The sequence below is a fragment of the Dasypus novemcinctus genome, chromosome 19, assembly GCF_030445035.2.
Source record: "Dasypus novemcinctus isolate mDasNov1 chromosome 19, mDasNov1.1.hap2, whole genome shotgun sequence".
Taxonomy (NCBI): domain Eukaryota; kingdom Metazoa; phylum Chordata; class Mammalia; order Cingulata; family Dasypodidae; genus Dasypus; species Dasypus novemcinctus.
Genome location: NC_080691.1, coordinates 39,254,241 through 39,278,057, shown reverse-complemented (window position 1 = coordinate 39,278,057; position 23,817 = coordinate 39,254,241). Strand labels below are relative to the sequence as shown.

At 49.8% G+C, this 23,817-nt stretch overlaps 1 protein-coding gene across 1 annotated transcript in view; it reads left to right on the top strand.

The window, feature by feature from the left end:
* Positions 1-438: 438 nt before the first annotated feature.
* The window catches only part of TBC1D10A (TBC1 domain family member 10A), a 30,413-nt gene continuing 7,034 nt past the window's right edge, over positions 439-23,817 (top strand). The window contains exons 1-3 of the mRNA XM_004481370.5: positions 439-711; positions 19,383-19,482; positions 23,486-23,593. Coding sequence (XP_004481427.1) covers positions 503-711; positions 19,383-19,482; positions 23,486-23,593 — 417 coding nt within the window. The 5' untranslated portion in view covers positions 439-502. The remainder of the gene's footprint in view (positions 712-19,382; positions 19,483-23,485; positions 23,594-23,817) is intronic.

The following is a 23,817-nucleotide window of genomic DNA, read 5'->3' as shown; positions in this document are numbered from 1 at the left end:
CCCGGGGCGAGCCCAGGATGTCCTCAGAGTTCCTTAAAAATGAATGGGTGAAACAGTTCCAACCCACGTCCCTGGGGTCTCGCGAGGAGTCGGGGCGCAGGAGGCAGGTGCGGAACCTGCGACAGACGCCCTCGGTCACCTGCCTGCGTGTAGCTGCAGGTGAGAGGACTGGCCCGGTGCAACCCGGAAAGGCCGGAGAAGCTCGTCCAGGTAAGCTGTCGTGATTGGCAGCCCGGGGGGACGGGCTCGGTGACGGCTGCCCCGCCCCCTTCCGTCGGGCCTGTTGGCGCCAGCCTCGGGTAGGTGGGCGGGGCTCGGGGTTCGTGGCGCCCATTGGGTGTGCGGGGGGGAGCGTCCTGTTGGGCCTAAAGCCCCGCCCCCGGCAGCGCGGCGGCCAATGGGCGCGGCCAGTGGGCGGGGCGGCGGCGGCGGCGGCCGGGAGGCTAGGGCGGCTGAGGTGGCTGAGGCGGCCGCGGAGGCTGAGGCGGCGGGCGCGGCCGGGATGGCGAAGAGCAGCGGACAGAACGGGCCGCGCGCGCCCGCGGCCGGGGGAAGCCTGTCCGGGACCCGGGAGAGCCTGGCCCCGGGCCCGGACTCAGCAGCCGCCGACGAGCTCAGCTCCCTCGGCTCCGACTCGGAGGCCAACGGCTTCGCCGAGCGCCGCATCGACAAGTTCGGCTTCATCGTGGGCTCGCAGGGCGCCGAGGGCGCGTGAGTAGCGCCGGGGGCCGGGGCCGGGCGCGGGACCCGCGGTGTGTGGGCGCGGGGGGCGCGACTCGACGCCGACAGCCCCGCGGTCAGAACCGGCCGACCTGCCCCCTCCCATCTGGGGACCCCCGACCCCATCCCTCCCCTGCCCCACCCCCACCTCCGCCCCGGACAGACCGACCCGCCCCTCAGCCGCCGGCCTACTTCCGACCTAGGGACAAACAGACCGGCCCCTCTCTCCCTGCGACAGACTGACCCACCCCTCACCAGCAAGCCCCCTTCCGACCTAGAGACCAACCCACCCTTCCTCTCCTCTGTGCCCCTCGCCGTCCCCCATCCCAAATAGGTTGACACGTCCCCCCCCCCCCCCCCCAAGGGTCAACAGCACCCTCCTCCCAACTCCGGGACAGCCCGACAGACACCTGCCCCATCCCACCCCGCCTTAGGGCTGATGAACTCTTTGCCACCCCCTCACAGACTCACAATGGGCTGGCGCCATCCCCCCCACAATGAACCAACATTCTCCACTGCCCCTCCCACATAGACACAGATAGACCCACAGATGCCGGGTTTCACCACCCACTCTCCCCTTACCCACCCTAAGGGGCCCCTAGGCAGACTTCAGGACGGATTTCCCCACCCCACACCATCCCAGAACAGACTGACCCTTACCTCGAGACACACAGACCCCCTGGATGAAGGGACATCGGTCTGCTCTCTTGCAGACAGGCCACCCTGGGACAGTCTGTCCCTTCCCCTTGTGGAAGAGCAGGAGAGTGCCCCCACTCCAGTGTTGGAGGAAGATGTCCCCAGTTGCAGGCAATGGGCCGGCAGACAGATACTCCCCCTCCCCAGTCTCTCCAGGCTGACACACCTTCACCGCCAGGACAGATTGTCGACTCCAGCAGCCACAGGAGCCAGCAGACAGATTCTATGTATTTTGCAGGGACATGTACCTTCCCCCTCACCCCTCCCCCAAGAAAAAAAAAACAAAACCAGGTGTAGGGGGGCAGGCATTTAGTATGCATTTAGCACACTCAGATCCCCCACCCTCAGAGCCCAGAAGCACCCAGCTGGCAGGCAGAGAAATGTGAGGCTGTAAACTGGGTACTTGACCCCCCGGAACCTCCTGGACACGATCCATGCAGATATCGTATGCACGGGCTGGTGGGCCCCTTAGAAAAGATGGACTCCAGACTCACTCCCACCCCAGCTGTCACATGAGACCAGTGCTCTGTACAGAACTGACAAGCCTCCCTCGTGATGTGCCTTCACATCAGACAGTCCCTCACAATCAATCACCTGTGGGGGCCTGTCGGGCCAGCCATGACCCGACTCCAGAGGCCATCCTTCTTCCCCTTCTCTGACCAGCTGTGACTGCTGAGGCACCCTCAGCCTCTCTCATGACTTACGGCAGTGTCTTGACTATCTGGAACAACCGCACCCCCCACAGGCAGCCCCATAAAGGTCACTTCCGGGATTTTCCCGGCCCTGAAGCTTCTCATTCACCAGGCCTCCTCTCCCTTCAAGAAATCTAGGCTCCTCCCCTAAGGAGAAGTCCCTCCTAACTACCCACTGGGTCTCTCTCCTGCAGGCTCAGCCTAGTCCAGCCCAGGATTCAGAGAGCATATCTCATTCTCATTGCTCCCTCACCCTGACTTGACTCTTGCTACAGGTCCCCAGAGATTAGCTTGTGAGAAAAAGGGCACTTAGGATGTGCTTCTCAATTGGGAAACAGTCACCAGGGATCAGGACCCTGGGAGGAGTGTGATCTTGAGAAGTGGGAAAGGAGTTCTCAGATGCATTTGTGGGGTCTTGGAAGCAACAGTTCATATTTGTTGGAGAATTTTAGAATGTCACAATTCCTACTATATGCTTCTTTGGGGAAGTTAATCTGATCTCAGGACGCAGAACAGTGTGATATAGTGGAAAACACAGTTGATGGCTGTGTGACCTTGAGCAAGATCCTGAATCTCTGAGCCTGTTTACTCACTGTAAAGGACAACAGTAACAGCTATGTCCAGGGTTAGTTTGGTAATCAAAGGAGATGAGGTATGTAGAGGTGCCTAGCACAGTGCCTGGCATAAGTAGTGACACAGAAAGTGTTAACTTTCCTTTCTTTTTTCTTCTGAGGGTCTGAGAATTGAGAAGAAAAATGAGGGAGTACCTCTGGTATTTGTGGATAGAGAGAAACCCCAGTGGGAGCACCTCCCTTTGGCTGTAGTCCCCAACCAGCCAGCCAGATATCTGTCTTCCCCACCTCTCAACCGCACCCAGGATGTGGCTCTGCAGACACCCTCTACATCACTGGGTGTCGTAGGGCTGGGGTTGAGGTGGAGTCCCAGGTCTACTCCTCTTGCCCTGCCTCACTTAACTCTGGTGATCAGCCTAACATCTCTGGAGCCTGAAAACTTGCATGTTACTTGCTTAGTTTATATTATGGTTCAAAAAGAAAAAAAAAAAAACCCAGAGTAAGTCCTGCCCAAGGCCACAAGAGAGGAAGTTATGGGAAGTTTCAGGGTGACTGCCCTGAACCCAGTCTCGTGGTTGAGGACTAGAAGCCCATGTGCTATCCCAGAAGTGAAACATTAGCACTGATGGCTGTGGTGGAGATGATGGGGACTCTGGCTCCAGATTAAAGGTTCATTTCAGCCACCCTGGGCCAAAGGTTGTCTCAAGCAAGATGGCTAATTTTGGCAGTTGCTGAGGGCTGGGGGTGGGAAAGAAAGCAGGTCAGAGGCTACCCTTACTCAGGTGGCTGTCAAGTGCTTGGTGAGAGTTGATCATAAAATCACAGATTGTTTAAATTGGAAAGAATCTAAAGAATGGCCAGCTTAGCCCTTACTTATACAGATGAGGAAACTGAGGCCCAGAGAGGAGAATGACTTACTACCACACAGCATATTAATGGCAGAACCAAGACCTGATCCCAGAGTTTCTGACACTCAAGTCAGGGCAGGATTCAGTGCCTTCACCATCCATTAATATGGCCTTTAGAAAAGGTGCTGGTTAGGTAGAACAGAAAGTTCCTAGCTTTGGGAACCAAGGAGATCAGGTATGTAGAGGTGCCTAAAACAGTGCCTGACACAAGTAGAACCCAGAAAGTGTTAGTTTCCCTTCTTTTTCCTTCTAAGGACCTGAGAATTGAGGAAAATGAGGAAATACCTCTGGTATTTGTGGACAGAAAGGGTGCCTGTCCTCACCTTCCCTGGCTTAGCTCAGCACCTTTGGATCCCTCCTGAATATGAGGCTAATTGGGAGGCCCAGCAAGGGTAAGAGTGTGTCATTATTACCAAGTCATTAGACTGATGAGCTTCAGGGCCGGGACCAAGCTTATTCACCTTTTCTCCTGAACATCTAATGTAATGCCTGCAGTGGAATAAATGTTCAAGTCATATTTAATTTACTTAATGACAGTTACAGATAGACATTCTAGTTGGAAAGCTAGAAATGACCTTAGAGATGGCCACTACAATACAGATAGCCAAAGTGAGGCCTGAGAGAAGTGATTAGCTCAACTCTTTAGGCTATTAGGTGCAAAGCCAAGAGTTGAATGCAAAACTCCTGATTCCCAGCTCTAGGCTCTTTCTATTTCTTCACTTTGTCTGTTTAGTCTACTCTGCAGGGAACCGTTAGTGGGCCTGAGATGATCCCTGCCTGCTCTTGAGCAGTAGTCAATGAATGGGGAGAGGCAAGAAAGCAGCCAGTCAGCTCAGGGCCCTGTGGGTGGCATGGGCATGAACAGGGGTGCTGGCAGCATTAGTTCTTTTGATTTGACTGGGGACTAAGCCAGGCATTGAAGCCCAGGAAGGACCAGGATGAGGAGAAAGAATGTTCTTAGCAGGGAAGGGTGGGAGGAGTGATGGAGTGATGTTACTATTCCTCATTCTTTGGGATAGGAAAAGCAAACTTGTTTGGGGTCCCTTCTGCAGCATAGAAGTAGGGGGTCAGGAAGGAAAAGAAGGGTTTTACCTGATAACATTTGGACACCAGGTCTCCTGGCCAGAAGGAAATTGCCTAAGAGAGTGTTGGACCCCTGACCTCTTCTTTTCCCATGTGATTGTCAGGACTCTTTCTATGAGGCTGGAACTTCCCACCCACTCTTAGCCTACCCAGTGCTGCAGGCCAAATGAGTTGAGGAGCTATGCTCTCAGCTTCCTGTTAGGGGAGTGAGGGATCTGAACTGGACTCAGGGAGAAACATCTGGAGCAACAGTGTTGCGTCTTCTGGTTATTTCCCCATCCCTTGGGACCTCCACTACTAGCCAACTATGGTGGCCCTAGGACTTTGGAAACCATAGAACTACCTTAATTGGTATCCCTACAGTTTGGTCTGTTCCAGATTTTGTTGGGGTGGGGCCAGAGTCCTCCTGGCAGGCCAGAGCCTGCCTCCTTGCCTTCCTACTGCTTTCTCCAGTTTGTAAGCTCAGAGCATCCTCTTTTCTTGAATTAGTATAGATCCCAGAAGAGCATGGAGCTGGCAGTGGAGTGGTCCCTGGGTGGCCCATCTGGAAGGAAGCAGCTGCACATGTGGGGCCTCTAGATCACAGATCCTCCCATTCTCTCTTCTCCTTCCCTTCCCCCAACCTCTAAGGAAAATCCAGTTTGGTGGCCATGTGGGTGTTCTAGGGCCTCAGACAAGACCTGACTTTGCAAGGGAGGGGGCCAGCATACCAGCTGCTGCCCTGAGAAGGTGCCTGTGTGTCCGCCTGCTAAGAAACCCTAAGCTATGGGAAAGAGATAAGGCAGTGGGGCCTGCTTGATGTTTTGTCCTCTCAGCACCTGGGTCTGAAATAGGATCTCGATAGGGCCAATCAGGCTGGCCCTGGTCCAACCACCCAATCTGTTTACACTGAGGGGGAGGAAAGAAGGTGATTGGTGCTCCCTCCTCATACAAGCGCTGGAGTCTGGCTATTAGTGTGAGCTTGAACACATTGCTTTACTTCTCTGAGCCTCAGTTTCTCACCTGTGAAATGGTTATGATAGTACTGATTTTGTAGAATTGTTGTGAGGTTTAAGTTAGCTGGTGTTTGAAAAGATCCTGGCACACAGTAGGTAGTCAGTGAATAATGTTTTCCCTGTTAAAGCTTGGAGTAGCTAGAGGTTCTGTCTTGTTATTTTCTGCTCCCCATCTCTAGCTGTAATAAGTGTGTCAGTGAGGCCCAGCTACTGTGGCCAAGAAGTTGAACACCACAGTGAACTTTCTTTTGAGAGAGGTAGTTATCCCCATTTTGTAGATGAACACACTGGAGTCCAGAGAAGAAAGTGCTGAGAGTTTTCCAGCTGGTAGATGGCAGAACTAGGACTAGAACCTGTTTCCCAATGCTAAATCCAGTGACTAAGCCGTGTTACGGTGGCAGGAGGCAGGGGGTCAGATGCTCAGCAGTCCCTGAGGCCCCCACACCCAGGGTAGGAGTCTGCAGGAACCTGGCTACCTCCCCATCTCAGTGTAGAGGGCAAGGCAGGTCTCAGTTTTGCAAAAGTCTATGACCATCCAAGTCAGAAAAAAGGCCCATTGAGGAAGATCCGTGGGGAGGACCCAGAAGCATGGCCAGATCAGGACTGGTCCTACCCTTCCTATAGGCCAGAGTCCCCAGTGCACTGGGCTTGACCCTAAAATGCTGCATGACGCCTGACTTTGATATCTAGTATGTGCCTTTTGGAAGAAATGTCTCTTTGTAGGTAAGGCAGGGATTATGCTCCTTATATAGGTGAGGAAATCAGGAGGATCCCAGATCTTCTGACTCTCAGCCCTGTGCTTTTCCAACTACATGGCACTTCCCAGTCCTTCCTCACTGTCAAGCAGATTGAGCCTCCAGATCCAGGATGTATTGCCCATCACAACAGAGACCTATCATTATCTGCCAATTATAGTGCCCTAAACTGCTCCCTATCTTTATCCTACAGGCAGCACACCTGAGGGTTGGAGGCCTCCTTTAGATTAATTTGTCCTATCCTTGAATGTCATGCTGAGGTCTCCCATGTTTCATAAAAGTCAGTGTGGTACTGGTTTGGAAGATGGTGTAGAGAGGAGCCGGGCTGCAGGCAGTGAGACTTGTCAGCTGTTGAGAGAATCCAGGATACTCAAAAGGGCTATGGAGAAGTCTGGAAGAGGTCTGGAACTGTGAAGATGAGAGGCCAGCAAATGAGTAGGACTTGTTGCCTGATTGGCTGTGTGAACTGACATGGGAGGGCTCTGGAAGCCTTGGGATGACTTAATATGGCCCTGGCATCTAATAGGGCCCATCCAGGGACCTTCTGGTCACACAGAGGGAAGGCCATCTGTGGCCTCCCTCTGAAGTGGGCAGCAGGCTGCTGCTGACTCTACTTTGTCATATCCCTGGGCCCCTCAAGGTGCCTGGCATGGCTGGTATGCCCAGGGCACATTAAGGGGATCTTTGTCTCCCTTTAGTAGTGGAGCAGGTTAGCCAGCCTGGTGGGGGAGGAGTGGAGTCAGTGGTTCTGAGCTCTGTGGCAGGGGAGGCTGCAAGGATGCCCAGGCTCCTCTCCAAGAAGAGGACATGGAAAACATACCTTAGGGTGGTGTGGCAGCTGGGGAGGGTAGGTTTGGGGCTTTGGGCAGAACATATACTGATCAAGGAGAGGCAAATGGCAGCCAAAGTCTGGCTTGACCTGACCTAGTATCTTTGTTCTTTTCCTGGAACTAGTACCTCGGCTGGGACAGGTAGAAGCAGATCTAGTACCTATGAGAAGGCAAATCCCCCAGCACTTTGGAGCATCACCGCTTTTTGGAAATGAGAGATTCTGACAGGAAATGTAGATTTAGGTGTGTGTGGGAAAGGGCCCCGAACCAGGCACAGGAGTCAGGGTGCTGGTTCCACCACTGACATGCTGTGTGACTTAGGCACGTCTCTGCACCTGGCCATGGGGCTAATACTTCCTGGTTTTCGCTCAGCAGTTACTATGTATGTAGCCCTGTGCTAGGTTCAGGGCACATAAACCTGGGCTCTGTCTTCACAGGACTTAGAGCCTACCAGGGACGTCAGACATGAAACAGGTAGTTACAAGGAGTGGTGTGTGTGCACAAGAGGATTATGGGGATCAGTGAAAGAACAGATTAGGAGCATAGTGTGAACAGAGACTGCTTAACAGGGATCAGGAGACCTGAATCCTGGGCCTCACTGGGCCTCCAACTAGCTGTGTGACCTTGAGAAAGTTGCTTGATCTTTCTAAGCCTCAGTTTCCCCCACATATAAAATACTGCAGTTGTAATGGTATGTTTGCAAGCTCTTCTACTTCTAACATTCTGAGACTGACCTTGAAGTATAATAAAAAGTGTCTTTGCAAGTTCTTTATGAAGTGCCACATGAGTGCAAGGGCTCATCGTAGCACAGCCCATAGGCTCACGCTCCCAGCCTGTTCATTTCCTTGAGAGAAAGGACCTGTCCCTCATGAACCACTCATAGCAGTGGTTCTCATGTCTTTGGAGGTGTAATCAGATCAATATGCTTTGATTTGTCTAGTTCTTTAGTCTGCATAGTGCTGACATTCCCATTGCTTTTACAATAATTTTTAAAGGAGCAAAGGAAAATTGATAGTGTAAGCATTATTTTACCCAGTTTGTAGATAAGGAAACTGAAGCTGAGCAAGTGATGTCAGGCCTGTGGCATAATGGTAAGGAGCAAGGCAGCCTGGGCATGAAGATCCAGATTCCCCCATGTGCTCTGCTCCCCCACCCCCACCCCAGGGCCTTGGGGGTAAGGCAGGAGTCTGCCCCACTCAGTTTGTGGTCAGGAGCTTCCTGGCCTGCCAGCGCAGATTGGGAATCCCCCCGTCAGTTCCTCACTGAGTCATTTGGAACAGGTCTCCCAAGCAGTGCTGATCCAAGAGCTATGATCTGAGGCTCTGACTGAGGGTCCTTCCTTTCCTTAGCCTGTGAAGGTAAAGCAGAATTGAGAGCAGGTGGACCTTCTGAAAGATTCAGTTCAAAGCATGTGACTGTTGGGTCTCTTGGAGCCTCTGCCCTCCCAGGTGGTAGCAATCACTTGGGGGAGGAGTTTGAGTATACTTCATAATTACCTCCACCCTTACTGTCCTGTATCCATGCTCCCAATTCATTCATGGTAAAGCCATTTCACAGGGGAGCCTGTAATGGTGGAGCAGGCTTTCACCTATACCACCTCATTCAATTCTGAGATGTACTTATCACATAGTCCCCATTTTACAGAGGCAGAAACTAAATCCCAGAGGTCAGATGACTTGCCCACATCACACAGTTTATGGCTCTGAGTCCAATAAGCTCCATGCTTCCTAGGAGCAAGGCTTCTGTGTACCAGTCTTGGTAGACAGCATTCAGTGCTGGAGTTCAGTGACAGAGTGGGAGCAGAGCAGAGCAGGCAAGACCTTGGGAATGAGGCTGCTAGATAAACTTGCCAGTGCTGTGTGTGCTTTTCCTGGACCTTAGACAGTTACTGGTTTGCTGAAAGCCTGAGCTTCCTCATCTGTGAAAGGAGGATGATAATTAGAGGACCTATCCCATGAGCTAGTTGCAGGATTAAATGAAGTAACGCTAAGTGCTGAGCAGTGTCTGGCGCATAGTAAGTGCCTGGTAAGTACAATAACAGACGTTCAATTAAGGTAATTGAATGTTACAGTTAATGTTGTAAAAGGCATTCATCAAGCTCATCTGTGCTCAGCCATGTGCTGGGCTATGAGGAAGCTGTAAAGCTTGGATCAGGCCAGATCGGCAGTGCTTTTTATCAGGCTCTCGTGCATTACCCATGTGAACCCAAAGTAGAGAACTGGATTCCCATCTCACTGCTGAGGAAACTGAAATGCAGAGAGCCTGAGGTCACAAAGCTAATAAGTCAATCAGCACACATTCATGGAGCGCCAGCTAGGTGTCAGGCACTGTCCTAGGCACCTGATGCACTGTAGAGGACAAGACTGGGGGAGCCCCTGCCTCAAGGAGCCACTTCTTATGGAAAGCTGTCTCAACAGAGCAACTATCTGGTTGAGGAGCCATACCCACTCCCCAGGGGTGCTTGCATTCCCCAAACAGGCTGCTCATACTGGGATTTTTGCCACGTGTGCCCTTTCCCCATTCTCAGTGTGGTACTTCCTGTCATCCTTCAGGGATCAACTCAAAAGTCAGCTCCCCTTTAAAGCTTTCCTAAATATCCCTGTCCCCACCATGGCATCTTCTTGAAACTCCTAGTGCCTTCTACCTACTTCTGCAATAGCACTTCTTCTATGTGTGCTATTTATTTATTTACCATCTGTATCCTCTGCCTGATTGACCACCTCAAGGGCAGAGGCTGCTTTTTATTCATCTTTATAAATTCAGGACCTGGAATGTAGGCTCTAGAGAAATGTGTGTGGAATATGACATGCTGAGTCTATTCTATCCTTGGAGGAGTTAGGAAAGGCTTTGAGGAGGGGAAAGGGAGTCTGAATGAGGCCTCAAACATGAGTGGGACAGAGTCAGTTGTGGGGAGGGGTTTAGGGAGGTCAGTTCAGAGGGAAGGGGGTGCCTAGAGACAGGGCTAGGGGAGAAAGGAGGGATGTGCAGGAAACAGGAAGGCCTGAAAGTCAGGGCCTGAGATTTCTGTTGGCCAAACAGTAGGGAGCCTAGGAAGAGGAGGGACATTGTATCAATAGTGAGTCCACACTACTTTGGTAAGATCTCCCAATGAGATCTACTGATTTGGAAAGGATGGTGAAGAGGCCACATCTACACTTAGACTTGTGGTGGTTCCTGGGTGCCTGCACTGAGATTGTGACCTGATGACCCAGGTACAGGCAGGGATTTCAAGCACTTCTTTCACTAGTGGGTGGGATTTGGGGGTAGGGATATCTTCTGTTGAGAATAGCCTTTAACCTTTTTACACTTGTCAGGGAGAGCTGTCGTGGGGGTTTCTGCTGTGCTCTGCTCCCTTCCCTAGCTGAGTGGGGCTGGAAGGGGAGAGGAGTGCTCTTTGAAGCCAGCAATGCTGGTGCCTAAAGGAACCAAAGGACCTGAGGGGGGTGGGGCTGAGCAGAGTTGAGAGCTGGGCAGTGGCCCAAGGCACCAAGGCTGTGAAGGGTGGAGAGAACCTGTTTACCACTGTGCACTGACCCAGAGCTGGAAAGAGCAGAGCCAGGGAATTCCTTATGGGAAAAGGAGGCAGGCCCAGAACTAGCGTTTAGGGGTGGAAGAGAGTGAAGCAAGCCAAACTTTCTCATCCAGATGCCCTCCAAGGCAGGGGCAGCCAGGGCCCAGGAGGGAGTACCAGGCTGCTGCAGACCACCTTCCTTTACCACACTGGCTCACAGTGTGGCTTTGGGTAGCTCACTTGTTGCCTGGGCTGCAGGCCTCCTTGGCTTTCTGAGCCGAGGGACCCTTTTGGTGATTGCACAGACCTCACCAGCCCTGGCGGTTGGCCATGTGCACACCACCCTCTCCAGCATGTGTTTTCCATTATAGGTTATTATGGAGCTGGCATAGAAGCTATTTATACTTTCAGTCATTATCACCTCTTAGGGTAATGAACTCCAGAAGTTGTTACCGAGTGTGCAAAGTAGGTCAACCTTCTGTTTATTCTCACTTCTCTGTTGAGCTCTGGATAGGAGAAGGAAGCTCCCCAATCCTGGTATCCCTGGATCTGGGATTGGTCACGCTCGCTCTGTCTGTCCATTTCCCGATTTTCCATACTGTGTTGAGACTTCCTCTGGCTGCCTCCTCTCCATGCTGGAGACCCATGGGAAAGTCCACTTTCACAGTACTCGCGTCTGCTCTTTCAGCACAGGTGTGGCTTTCTACTGGGTAGTGAAGAAGAGGGAAGGGAATGACAAGTATTGAGGCTCTGTTATGTGTGGGTACTGTACATTGATTGGATAGTTCAGTGCTCATGTTACAGTCTCTACTTTCCTGACTTTGTAACTTTGGTCAGATTATTCAACCTTGCTGAGCCTTAGTTTTCTTATCTATTCAGTGAAGATAATAAAACTACTTCCTTGGGCAGTAGTGTGGGCTAAGGAGAATAATGTCTATATAGTGCTTGGCAGAGCTAGTACATGGCCAGTGCTTGAAAGATGTTGGCTATTATTGTTGCATGTGATCACACTCTCACTGCTCTCCAAGGAGGTGGTATTGTCCCCATATTACAGATGAAGAACCAGAAGCTCAAGAGAGTAGAACAGCCTGCCTCTTTTCACACAACTGCAAAGTGATAGAGCTGGGACCAGAAGGCAGGATTTATAGTTGGTGTGCCATTGAGTAGATTACTTAACCTCTTGGGGGTTCAGTTGCTTCATCGGTAAAATGGGGATAACCTGCCCTGCTTACCTCAAGGCACTATTTATGTGGATCAGTCAGATGTGAACAAGGATGTGAAAATGCTAGGTAAACTGCCAATACCAGTTATCTAATTGTTACCATTCGTGGGCCACCCAGCAGGCTGGGCTGTTATACACATTTATCCCCTGTTGCTGCTCTATAAAATACGAGGTGTGTATTATGATTTTGCTTAAAGATGAAGAAGTTGAGGTCAAATATTTTGCCCATGGTCTCCCAGCTAACAGATGGAGGAGCTGGAATGGAAGCCTAGGTTTGTTGACTTCAAGGTCCCCACTCCGCTCATTCTCCCCATTCCTCACCTGACCTCCCCATGGGTGAAACGAGGCGAATGAGTTCTGTGGTCTGTGATTCCAGGCTTTAAGCTTTGGGTGTATTTCTCTTTGGGCTGGCTAGGGGAGTGAGGCTTAGGAGAAAGGGGTTAGACCGGTTCCCTGAAACCAACGTGTATCTTTTTACCATAGGATAAAGGTGGCATGGGCACAACTGACTGAGTCTGTCAACTCAGAGTGGCTGAGGTATATGTGGGCAGAAAGCAGATGTCCTGAAGGACAAGGGGAGAGAGAACGGCAGCCTTTGGTCTCAGTGTCTTGAACTAGTCTTGACCCTTTGAGCTCTTGGAAGCCTTCAGCCTCTGGGTCAGGGGAGAGGTCTAGAGAACTAGGAGTCTACAGAGAATGGAGTCAGCAGAGTGTCACTGTTACCTTGGGCACCCCCTCGTTGCCCACCTTTGCCTCCTCTGTGCCCCTTCCCCTCAGGAGATGGGAGGGCTAGCAAACAGCAGATTGCCCAGGTTGCCATCTCCAACTGAGGTTGTGCTTGCAAGTTATGCCCATCCAGGTACTGACCTCACTGAGCATTTACTGTTTATGGGCAGGCCACTCTGAGGCAGTCAGAACACTGAGGCCTTGTCTCCAAGAACTTTGGGCCAGAGATAGAGCCACCCAGCCTCATCTGGAGAAGGGCCTGATTTCACCATAGCCTTCCCAGAGGAGTCAGAACAGCACTTGAGTCACTGTGGCAGAGGGGAGGCCCTGCCTGGTTCTATCATCCACTTATTAGCTTTGTGACTTTGCACAAGTCATCCAACCTCTGAGTGGTCAAGTTTCTTATGGCTCAAATGGAAACAACACTCTATGAGAGACCCACCTTATTGGGCTATTAGGGAGACAACATTGCTGTAGGGAGCAGTGGCTAACCCCAAATTGGATGCATGGGATGAGAGTTATGATGTCATGGTGAAAATCAAGCCTTGTTAAGCACCTGTGAAGTATGTGGTGGGGGCAACCGAAAAAGTTGAAGATGTGGGCCAGTTAAAGAAGGTGCAATGCTGAACAATATGAAGAAGTGGTAATGAAGTACTCATTTCATATTTCATGTCTTGACTCATTAATGAGTCAGTGCTGAAATCTGTTTTAGGGGGTGTGACCAGCATTAACAAAAATGCAATAGACTAAAGTAATATAAAATTGAACAAAAATATCACAGTGTATTAGATATATACATATATATATACAGATACTTTTATATATACATACATATATATGATATATGTATAGGGTCTCAGTATAAAATGTATTTCCTAATGTGGGTTTCAGTTTTAAAAGTTTGGGAGGTAGTATTCTAAGTTAGGATGAAGGTCTTCAGGTCAAAGGACAATCAGTGAGATTTGGGCAGACATGGAGGCTGAGGGCTTGACCTGTAGAGGCTGAGGAGTTTAGTGCAAAGGTCAAGAGCATGGGCTGTGGAGTCAAGCAGGCCTGGGTTTGTGTCCCAGCTCTGCCACTTAAGCTATGTGGTTTTGAACAAGTCCCTTAACCTAACTAAGTCTTGGAATCTACTTCTATAAAATAGGGGTAATGTTATTATAGTAAGATTATTATGAAATTTACATATATATATATTTAGCATTTTACTTTTTAAAAAGTATTTTATTGCAGGTGATATTTTAAAATAACATACATTTTTAGTGTGCTTTATGTTCAATAAATTTAACTTTGAAACTCAAATGAGTAAGTTAAAAAATTTTATATTTCACTTGATTCTTTGAAATTTTAATTACCTACTACTTCACTTAACCAAGTTATACATGAGGTAAGTTTCAGCTAAAAAAAATCCCACCACAAAGATAAAGTTAACAAAATCAAGAGTATTCAAAATCATAATGCCCTCCTCATATTCTGAATTTACATCTTTTGAATTAACTATTGTGTATACAAGAAAAGTTTACTATATCTTTATTTTTTTATGTATTTTTTGTTTAGTCTTAAAAGATACTTAGATTACATAAGATGTAACATAAAAAAAAATAAGGGGGAAGTGGATGTGGCTCAAGTGATAGAGCTTCCATCTACTATATGGGAGGCCTGGGTTTGATCCCTGGGGCCTCCTGGTGAAAAAGAAGAGAAAGCATGCCCGTGCAGCAAGCCAGTGCCCGTGCGAGTGCCCGCGTGGTGAGCCAGTGCCCACACGAGTGCCCGCATGAGTGCCCACGTGGTTAGCCAGTGCCCCTCTCAAGTGAGTCACGCAGCAAGATGATGACACATCAAAAGAGAGACAAGGACAGAGTCAAGGTGAAGTGCAGCAGAAACAAGGAACTGAGGTGGCGCAATTGACAGGGAACCTCTCTCCTCATCAGAAGTCTCCAGGGTCAAATCCCAGTGAATCCTACAGGAGAAGACAACACAGGCAGCAAAAACAGCAAGGCGGGAAGAGGGGAAGGGGAGAAAGTAAATAAATAAATCTTTAAAATGTATATGTATATATAAGGAATTCCCATATGCCTCCCTCACCACACCTCCCACTGTTCCCCACATTAACAACTTCTTTCATTGGTGTGGTACATTCATTGCAATTGATGAAGAACGCATTTTGGAACATTGCCACTAATCGTGGATTATAGTTTACATTGTAGTTTATACAAATGACCCATATCTGTCATTGCAATGTCACTCAGGACAATTCCAAGTCCTGAAATTGCCCCCGTATTACACCTCTTTGTCCCACTCTCTGACTTCTGCACCTCCAGTGGCCACTGTCTCCACGTCAATGATATAGTTTCTTCCATTGCTAGTCTATAGAAGAATACCAGTAAGTGACTCTAGTCCATATGAAATTTACATTTAATGTATGTAAAGCATTTAGAAGAAATTGGTAAATAATAAATGATATACAATTGGGGTAACTACTATTGCTACTGTTATTATCATTTTTAAAGTTACAGTTTTTATTGTTATATTGGGCCCTGAAGGGTCACTGTGGCTTGGAGAGGGGAATAGAAAAGGTATTGCAGGTAGGATGGGTGATGACAAGGGATGTGTGTGTGCATGCCTAGTATGAGAGGGATCTAACTGACAGTTGTGTGGCCTCAGAGTGGAGTGTTGAGACTATAGATAAAAGTGCCAGGTAAATTTTTGGCATTACTTGGGGAAGAAAGCTTCAATAGTAGAAACTGTTCAACAATAGGGTGGCTTCACCTGGAGGTAATGAGGCTCCATCCCTGCAGAAGTTCAAGCAGATGCTGGGCAGCTGGAGACTGTTCTCATTAGGCTCTTTTGGTTGCAGAGACTCCCTCAGACCACCTGAAAAAGAGGGGTTTTCTGAAGGGGCAGTGAGGCCCTCAGAACCTGGTATATCCCCCATGGGCTAATTGGTCCCTTTACTGGCCACCTTCCCTCTCTAGCAACTGTGGCTCATGCTCTCCCTCTACTGCCAGGATCTCTGCACCATCACACTGTTTGCAGGAATCCCTCCTGAGCCTCCTTTATCTCAGCTCCACTCTGGGCATCGTTTGAGGGTCAGTTCACAAAGCAGGCTACCCAAACATGTAGGGAAACTGAGGCTCTGAGAGGGAAAGGGACTTGCCTGTTGTAGAAGAGATTCCTTTATTAGACAGTGGTTGGATCAGGTGCCTTCTGATATCCTGACTAGATTGAAGGATATGTGAACGTTCTGAGTTTTTAAAGATGAATAGCTTGCAGCTTTTCAGGAACACATCATGTGCATAAAGATAAGTTAACCACAGTCAGATAGCATGTGATGTGCTGAGTGCTGGCTATAGCAAGACCTCCAGTGTCTTCCCACCATTTCCAGGTGGACTAAACTCCTACTAATAGAGGAAAAGCCAATTGCTGATATTTCCTCAAAATTTTTCAATTAAGGTTTTAAAAATTAAAACAGATCTTTCAGTTTCAGGTGGGGTTTTTGGTTTGTTTCTGAGAAGGCCTTGCCAAACTAGTGGCGTAGCTTAAATGAGTGGTATCTTAGAATCCAGGAAATATGGTAGTTTGTTTTGTACCCTATTGAAATGCCGTTTGAGGTTTGATGTTGGGGCTTTGAAACTGCTAAAGCTCTTATCTGGCATCAGTTAAAAGAACACTAAACTTTAACATGTTCCTCTGTGTATCTGCAGTTGGGAGAATGGGTATCTTCAAAGCCCTACAGTAAGATCTTTCCAACAAAGTTACCCGAGAGTTGAGGTATCATATGAGCTTGTATTAAAGCACATGAGGGGAGTGTATGTAGCTCAGTGGTTGAGTGCCTGCTTCCCATGTTCGAGGTCCTGAGTTCAATCTCCGGTACTTCTGGGGAAAAAAACCACAAGAGAATTCTTTGGAAACTGTTAGGCTGAGGTGAAAGCCTCTCCCTCTGTGAGCCTCAGTTTTCTCATCTGTGTGATGGAGAGAGTGGCTCAGATGTAACTATCAGAGCCACTATCAGAACTTCCTGTTGACTTATGTGGATATCCTTTCATGTAATTAACTAGAAAGCTCATCCCAGACTTTTTACAGAAGCCAGTGTCTTGTAGGTGGTCGGAGGCAGCATGGTGGTGGGAGGCAGCATGGTCTTTGTTTTCCACTCCTGGGTATTTGGGGATTGCCTGGAAACACCCCTTTCTAAATTACCTAGCCTAAAGGCTTGGTCCCTGCTTTTTTCCTATTAGAAAGGGAAGAGAAGGGAATGTCCTTGTGACCTATTTCTCTCTGTGGGTTGTGAGAGGAGCAGCGAGGGGTTGGCTAGTGTCAGTGTGTCTAGGGGCTGTATGTGCCAAGCTATAGAGCCTCCTCAGCTGCTGAGCTCCAAGGCTGTTCTCAGGCTTGTGCAGTTGCCCAGATAAAGCCCACTGAAGGAAGAGATCTGCCCTTCTGTTTCTCTGAAGACCTAGCTCTACAGGCCCCTCCCTCTGCTCTCCTAACCAGTAAAAGTCACAGCAGCTCATTTCCTTCCGGGAGAGAGAAGTGAGGCATGGGCCAAGCCCTAGCCCTACCATGTCCTGGGCTGAGAGTCTCCTCAGAGCTGCCTGGAGGGTCCCCCATCCCCCTCCCCCCTTCCCCCCCCCCCCACACACTCCTTTCTGGGAGGTCAGGCAGAACTGAGTGTGGGCTCTTGGCTAGGACATGATTTGGATTTAAATCTGGGTTTTTCCACTGATTTGCTGTTTTACTTGAACAAGCTACCCTCCCTAGCCCTTGCTTTATCTCTTTGAGCTTCTGTGTCCTCATCTGTCATTAATATTTTGTGTTGTTAATACTATGTTACTTTTTTAATTGAACAAAAATACATAAGAAACACACAGAAAAAGAAATTTAAAAGATCCATAATCCACTACTTTGAAATCCTTTTTTTTTTTTTTAAGGAGGCACTTGGGATTGAACCCCTGAGCTTGTACATGGAAAGCAGGTGCTCAACCACTGAGCTATACCAGCTCCCCTGAAATACTTTTTTTTTTAAGTTGTTGGGGCCAGGGATTGAACCCTGGACCTCATATGTGGGAAGCTGGCAGTCAACCACTGAGCCACATCAGCTCCCCTGAGTTGTTTTTTTCATTTGTTTGCTTTTTCTTTGTTTTTTGGTTTTTCAGAGGCACTGGGAACCAAACCTGGGACTTCCCATGTGGGAAGCAGGTGATCAACCACTTGAATCACATCCACTCCCACCTGAAATAATTTTTTTTTTTTTAAGATTTATTTTTTATTTATTTCTCTCCCCTTCCCTGCCCCCCCCCCCAGTTGTCTGCTCTCTCTGTCTATTCAATGTGTATTCTTCTGTGTCTGCTTGTATTCTTGTCAGTGGCACCTGGAATCGGTGTCTCTTTTTATTGTGTCATCTTGCTGCGTCAGCTCTCTGTGTGCGGTGCCACTCCTGGGCAGGCTGCACTGTTTTCACGCTGGGTGGCTCTCCTTACAGGGTGCACTCCTTGTGTGTGGGGTTCCCCTACGCTGGGGACACCCCTGTGTGGCAGGGCACTCCTTGCGCGCATCAGCACTGTGCATGGACCAGCTCATCACATGGGTCAGGAGGCCCTGGGTTTGAACCCTGGACCTTCCATGTGGTAGGCAGACGCTCTATTCATTGAGCCAAATCTGCTTCCCTGAAATACTTTTAGGAAGAAAGAATGAGTGTGTATGTGTGAAGAGAGGGGCATACATACTTTATAGAAACAAAACAAAACAAAACAAAACAAAAAAAACCCAGTGTTGTTCTGTGGGCTGAACAAGAAAGCTGCCTAGCCTACAAATGTTAGTCTCCTCTTTGCCTCCCAAAGCTAGGTGAATTCTTGAATTCCTGGGTGCTCCCTTTTTGGAGGAGCAGAGGGAGCCCACTCACTTGACATGCCCTCTGGCTTAGCTTGCCTCAGCCTGCTTTGGTATCATCTGCCTTCTTGGGGTGGGTCTTGATACTGAGATTTTTTTTCCCTGTCAGCGCGCATTAGAATGTCAGTTCCATAAGACTCTTGTTCTTGTCACGGGAGTGCTTCCCTGTGACTTGCCCAGAGACCTCGCCTGGCAACAGTGGCTACTTAGTAAACAGATGTTGAGCACATCCAAGAGGTGGTGTTACGGCTTTGAAGTGTATGTCGGATTTTTGATAGGTGGAGACAACTTGGGGAGTATTACAGCCAAGAGACTGGTGTGAGCAAAGGTTGAAGTGGGAAAGGGCCAGGGCGTAATTGGGGAAACTATGAGTAACTGGTTTTGCTAGAATGAAGGGGTGAGCATGTTCTTTCTATCCTCGTTTGGCTAGTTTTTGTGTTTAGCCCTGCTGCCTGCACACAGGCCCTCTGAGGAGGCTCATTTCCTAGGCATGCACAGATGAAGACACTTAGGCCTCTGCCCCTGAGAGGCATGGTGACTCCTGGCCCCTTGGTCATTGCAGGGTGGGTACTTGAACCTGGTGTCTCTCTGGCCTGTGCCTTCCTGGCAGGGGAAGCACTACCTCTCATCGCTTTAGGGATTTCATGGGTTAGCATTTCCCAAGGAGACTGCATGGGTGGGGCACAGGGGGAGGAATGGAGGCCCAGCCAGGCTGGTGGCTGAGCCCTGAGTCAGGGCCTTTGCTTCTCTTGGCACCTCTGACTGGCCCTGCCCTCTGCTCCACAGGCTGGAAGAAGTCCCCCTGGAGGTGCTGAGGCAGAGAGAGTCCAAGTGGCTGGACATGCTCAACAACTGGGACAAATGGATGGCCAAGAAGCACAAAAAGGTGAGGAGCCCTAGGCCTTGGGCCTTGAGCTGGGAGTTGGCAGCCTAGAAAGGAGAAGGCAAAGGAAGAACCTCATCAGTTTGGGGGAGCAGGACTTCCCCAACTGCCAGGCTGCCTTTCGTGCCCCCATCTGCCATCTTTGAAATGGGGAACAGAGGCCAGCTGAAGGGCAGGGCCCAGCCTTGACGCAGGCCCTCATAGATGGCTTCAAAGTCACCTTTAGCCAAAAGCCTTTATAGGCAGCTTTTCTCCAGCCCTTCTTGGAAAAGTCCTTAAGTGCTATTTACCACCTTTATAATAGGGGGGACTTTATAATGTTAATAATAGCTAATATATATTAAGCATTTGCAGTGAGTCAGGACCTTGTCTTAGATAATCCTGACAACACTCCGATAAGTCTGGTAGTAGTGTCCCCACTATTTGGATGAGGCATAGATTAAATGATCTGCAGAATGGAGATATGAGCCCCAGCAATCTAACATCAGAGCCTGTACTTTTAACCACCAAAATAAGGTGCCTTTTTCACCCTCTAGATAATTTGATGACTTCTCCCTTGCCCTACTGACCAAGGCACAAGGAAAGAAAAGTCACCTCACATTTTAATAAGGTCTTGTAGAAATGGTCTTTTTTTTAAAGTTGGGCTTTCTTGGGCACTAGCTCTGTCCCATTTAGGAGTGTCCTTGCTCACACCTCTTAAGTGTGCATGGCAATGCCCTTAGCTGCGCTTTGCAGGGTTTAGGCCTCCCTGGCCAAAAGAGACTCCAGCTGGCTTGAAGGGGTCTGTCCAAAGCCTCCACACTCAGGTCTATCTGCACAATCTCCCCATCCACAGCATACAAGTTTCTCACTGGTACACACTGGTCTGGTCCAGGCTGCATGGCCTGGCAGAAAGAGTACAGAATTGAAGACAGATGTGGGATTGACCCCACTGTACTCCTTTCCTCTCTTTTTGTCCATGGCTGCCTATGGGACTTTGGGAACATCACTTCACCCTCCCAGCCTCAGTTTCCCCCTCTCAGGTAGGAGTGAAAATCCTGTTGCAAGGCTCCCATGAGTTGATGGCTATAAGTCCTTCATAGACTATAAAGACAAATGCCTATGGCAGAATAGCTCACCTAGGCTGGACCCTTTCTTGCTATTCTAAGTAGGCTTTAGGGCACTCACTTTTCGTTTTTGCTTATTAGAAAAGATCTCTCTCTGTCTCTCTCTCGGCAGCTATTCCTCAACTCTTTCCTGTCTAACTCTGGGATCTGTTTTCCTGCCTTCTCACTCCTCAGACTGTCTGTTGTGCTGTGGCTGACAGGAACTGTGGCCTTGGCCTTCTTGCCCCAGCCTCCCTTGCAAACAAGGCGTTCTAGGGAGGAGCCTTGAGGAGCTCATTTCAGCAGAGTGGCCAGCAGTACTTCCTCTTCCCCTTTGCTTCCCTGGCACTGAGTTAGAGCCTAAGATCTCCACAGCAGAGACCACCATGGGATTGATTCTCCCCACCCTACCCCAAGGCTAGCCCAGAGGGCATCTCCTGCCTCTGCTCTGCTCTGCTCTGCTCAGGATGGAGACCACTCCAGGGCACTGCCCCTGCCGCCTGCACTATGGGTACACCAGACCCTGCCTAGGAACTCTTCCTGCCTGACTGCGGGGGCTTGGGCTCTCCCCTTGTTCAGGAAGGTCATGGTATAGGAAGGGTATTGCCTGTTTTATGAAGTGACCCAGACCCAACATATCTCCCAGACTCATCCCCATTTCCCAAAAGAAAGTGAGGCCCTGCTGGGAGGGTGCCCCCTTCCCCAGTCCCACTGTGTCAAGGTCAGAATTCTGCAGCAGGGAGGCTGGGCTGTGGCTGGAATTGCTGTCTTCTCCTTGGGAGCCCTTCCCCAGTGGAGCTCTCAGCCTTAGGGGCTGCTCATTCTGTGGCCCTTGCCCTTTAGCAGGCAAAGGTGTGGCCTCCTTCAGCTTCTTAGAGAATGATAATCCCTTGCCCATTCTGCTTGCTGGAGCACTTTCTCATGCTTTATCCTTACTGGCTCTCTGTACTCCTGAACCTCCATCCACACAGGTGAGCCTCCTGGAGCCCTGGGCAGCCCCTTGCAGTATGGGCTGGGCCTCTTTGGGAACCTTAGTGGGAACTTTACTGGACTATAGGTGATCCTGGGATCCCCAGTGGTAGGCCAAGTACTGAGGGGGTTGTGATGATGAGGGGGCCAATTCGGTGTGGTTCAGAGGGTGGTGGAAGGGCCTGTGGCTTCGGGCCATAGTGCGTCCCTTTGCCAAAACTTTCCCAGACAAAGTGGCTTCCTTAAGAAGAGACCCTTCTCCCACAGCAGCAGAAAACCTTCCTCTGAGACAATTGCTTTCCATTCCCTTCCTCTCCCCACTTTCCAGGCTCCTGTGACCAGCTTCTGCTGCTCTTCCCCCACCACCCTGGGCCTGTCTCTTTCCTGGTTCTTGACTCTCTCTGACCCTTGGAAAGTTTTCTCTTGCTTGCTCTGGTCATCAGGAAAGCCAGGGCTCCTCTGTCCCCCTCCTTTGAGAGTTTCCAATGGGACTATTTGAGGGAGTTTCCAGATGATAGAAGCTAGGTATGAGTCTGACCCCTTGGGGCTTCTGTGTCAGGCATTATCTTGGGATGGAGGGGTAAAATGAAGTCACCATTTCTTGAGCACATACTATATCAAGTCCCATGCTAGGCACTTTTTTTTCCCCTTCCTTCTGATAAAATACTCTCAAAAACTGCAGAGTACCTATTATCTTTCCAACTTAAATAGTCAATGAAAAGTGATTGACTCAAGGTCAGTGCAGCTGGTATGTGGTAGAGCTGGATTCAAACCCATAACCACATGCTCTTCCCACTACCCGATGTTCCCTTTCCCCTTTATTCCAGGCCAGGTTTCTTTGTGTTAGAGGTGAGGGAGATGTCATTGGCCAATTCCTCTAGAAATCTCCCTGCCCCTGTTCCATAGTGGTGCCCCTGCGCTTGCCCCACCTCAATGTCAAGGAGGATGGTCAGGGCAGCTGCGTTTGGAGCCTCATTCTGGCACCAAACCCAGGGAGAGCCTGCTTCCCTATCCAGCTTAAGAGACCAGTGAAGGGGAAAGTGCACAGGGCTGGATCGTCCAGCCCAAGTGATGCAGGTAGGAGGTAGTGGGTGTCTCAGTGTGTGACTTAGATATTTTTTCCCACTCTATGCCTCAGTTTCCCAATTTGTGAAAGACTTGATGGTTTTTCAAACTGGGTTTTGGCAGTGTGTTTCTAATAAACACAGCTAGCATGATTCGAGCCCTAGCTGTGGGTCCTAAGCTATACAAATACTTTCTCTCTCATCTCTTCCAGTCTATTAGTTGGGGGTGGGGAAGAGTGGTGACATTTTAGCAAAGGCTGAGATCAGGACTCCCACCTAGACCTGCTGCCTCTGTCCTAGCTGATAAGCCTGGTAGCTCAGGATCAAGGTGAAGAGGGGAGGGGATTCCTGACCAAAACAAAGAGGGTGCCATTCTGGCCACTCTTCACCTTCCTTCTGAGTTCTGCCGAGATGTCTCCTTCTGAGGTTGGCTGCCACACAGCTGCCTAAACACACTCCACGGAACTGCTCAGGTTGCACCTCAGGGTCAGCAGTGACCTCCCTTCCCTGTGGCTGCAGCTGTGCTGCTCACTGTGCAGATCCCTCACTGGTGACATCCCATAGACCATGCCCAATTTGTAGGTCCCATTTTGATTCAGAAAATGGATCATGTGGTAGACCTCAGGAATGCCTGTGTTGTCACTGGGCCAGGGAACGTGGTACCAAGGGGTCTCCACCATCACCTGGCAGCAACATCTAATCACAGACACCACCATCCCCATAGGCTCTGCATGGTAGCAACAGTAGGAAAGTCCTTTTTTATCCCCTCTTCTGATCTCAGTGTGCTCCCCAAAGCCCCTCCAAGCACTGGCAGACAGGGGTGGGCAGCCTCTGGGTAGCTGCCTGGGTACCCAGGCAGTGTGGTACAACCTTCCTTTTGACTTTCAGATCCGTCTGCGGTGCCAGAAGGGCATCCCACCATCTCTGCGGGGCCGTGCCTGGCAGTACCTGTCAGGAGGCAAAGTGAAGCTACAGCAGAACCCTGGGAAGTTTGATGTGAGTTTCCCTTCCCTTTATTTCCCTTCCCGTTCCTCTCACATCTCTTGGCATCGTTCCCATGGCAGTGATCCTGTGTCCTCACCTCAGCAGTATGAGCAATCGATGGAACCACCAGCCAAGTGCCCGACTGCCCAGGCTCCAAAAGGCCATACTGGCACGGTCCTGTACCTGTGATTCCCAGGGGCCATCTTCCTTAGAGCCTCCAGCTCTGAGCAGGTCTC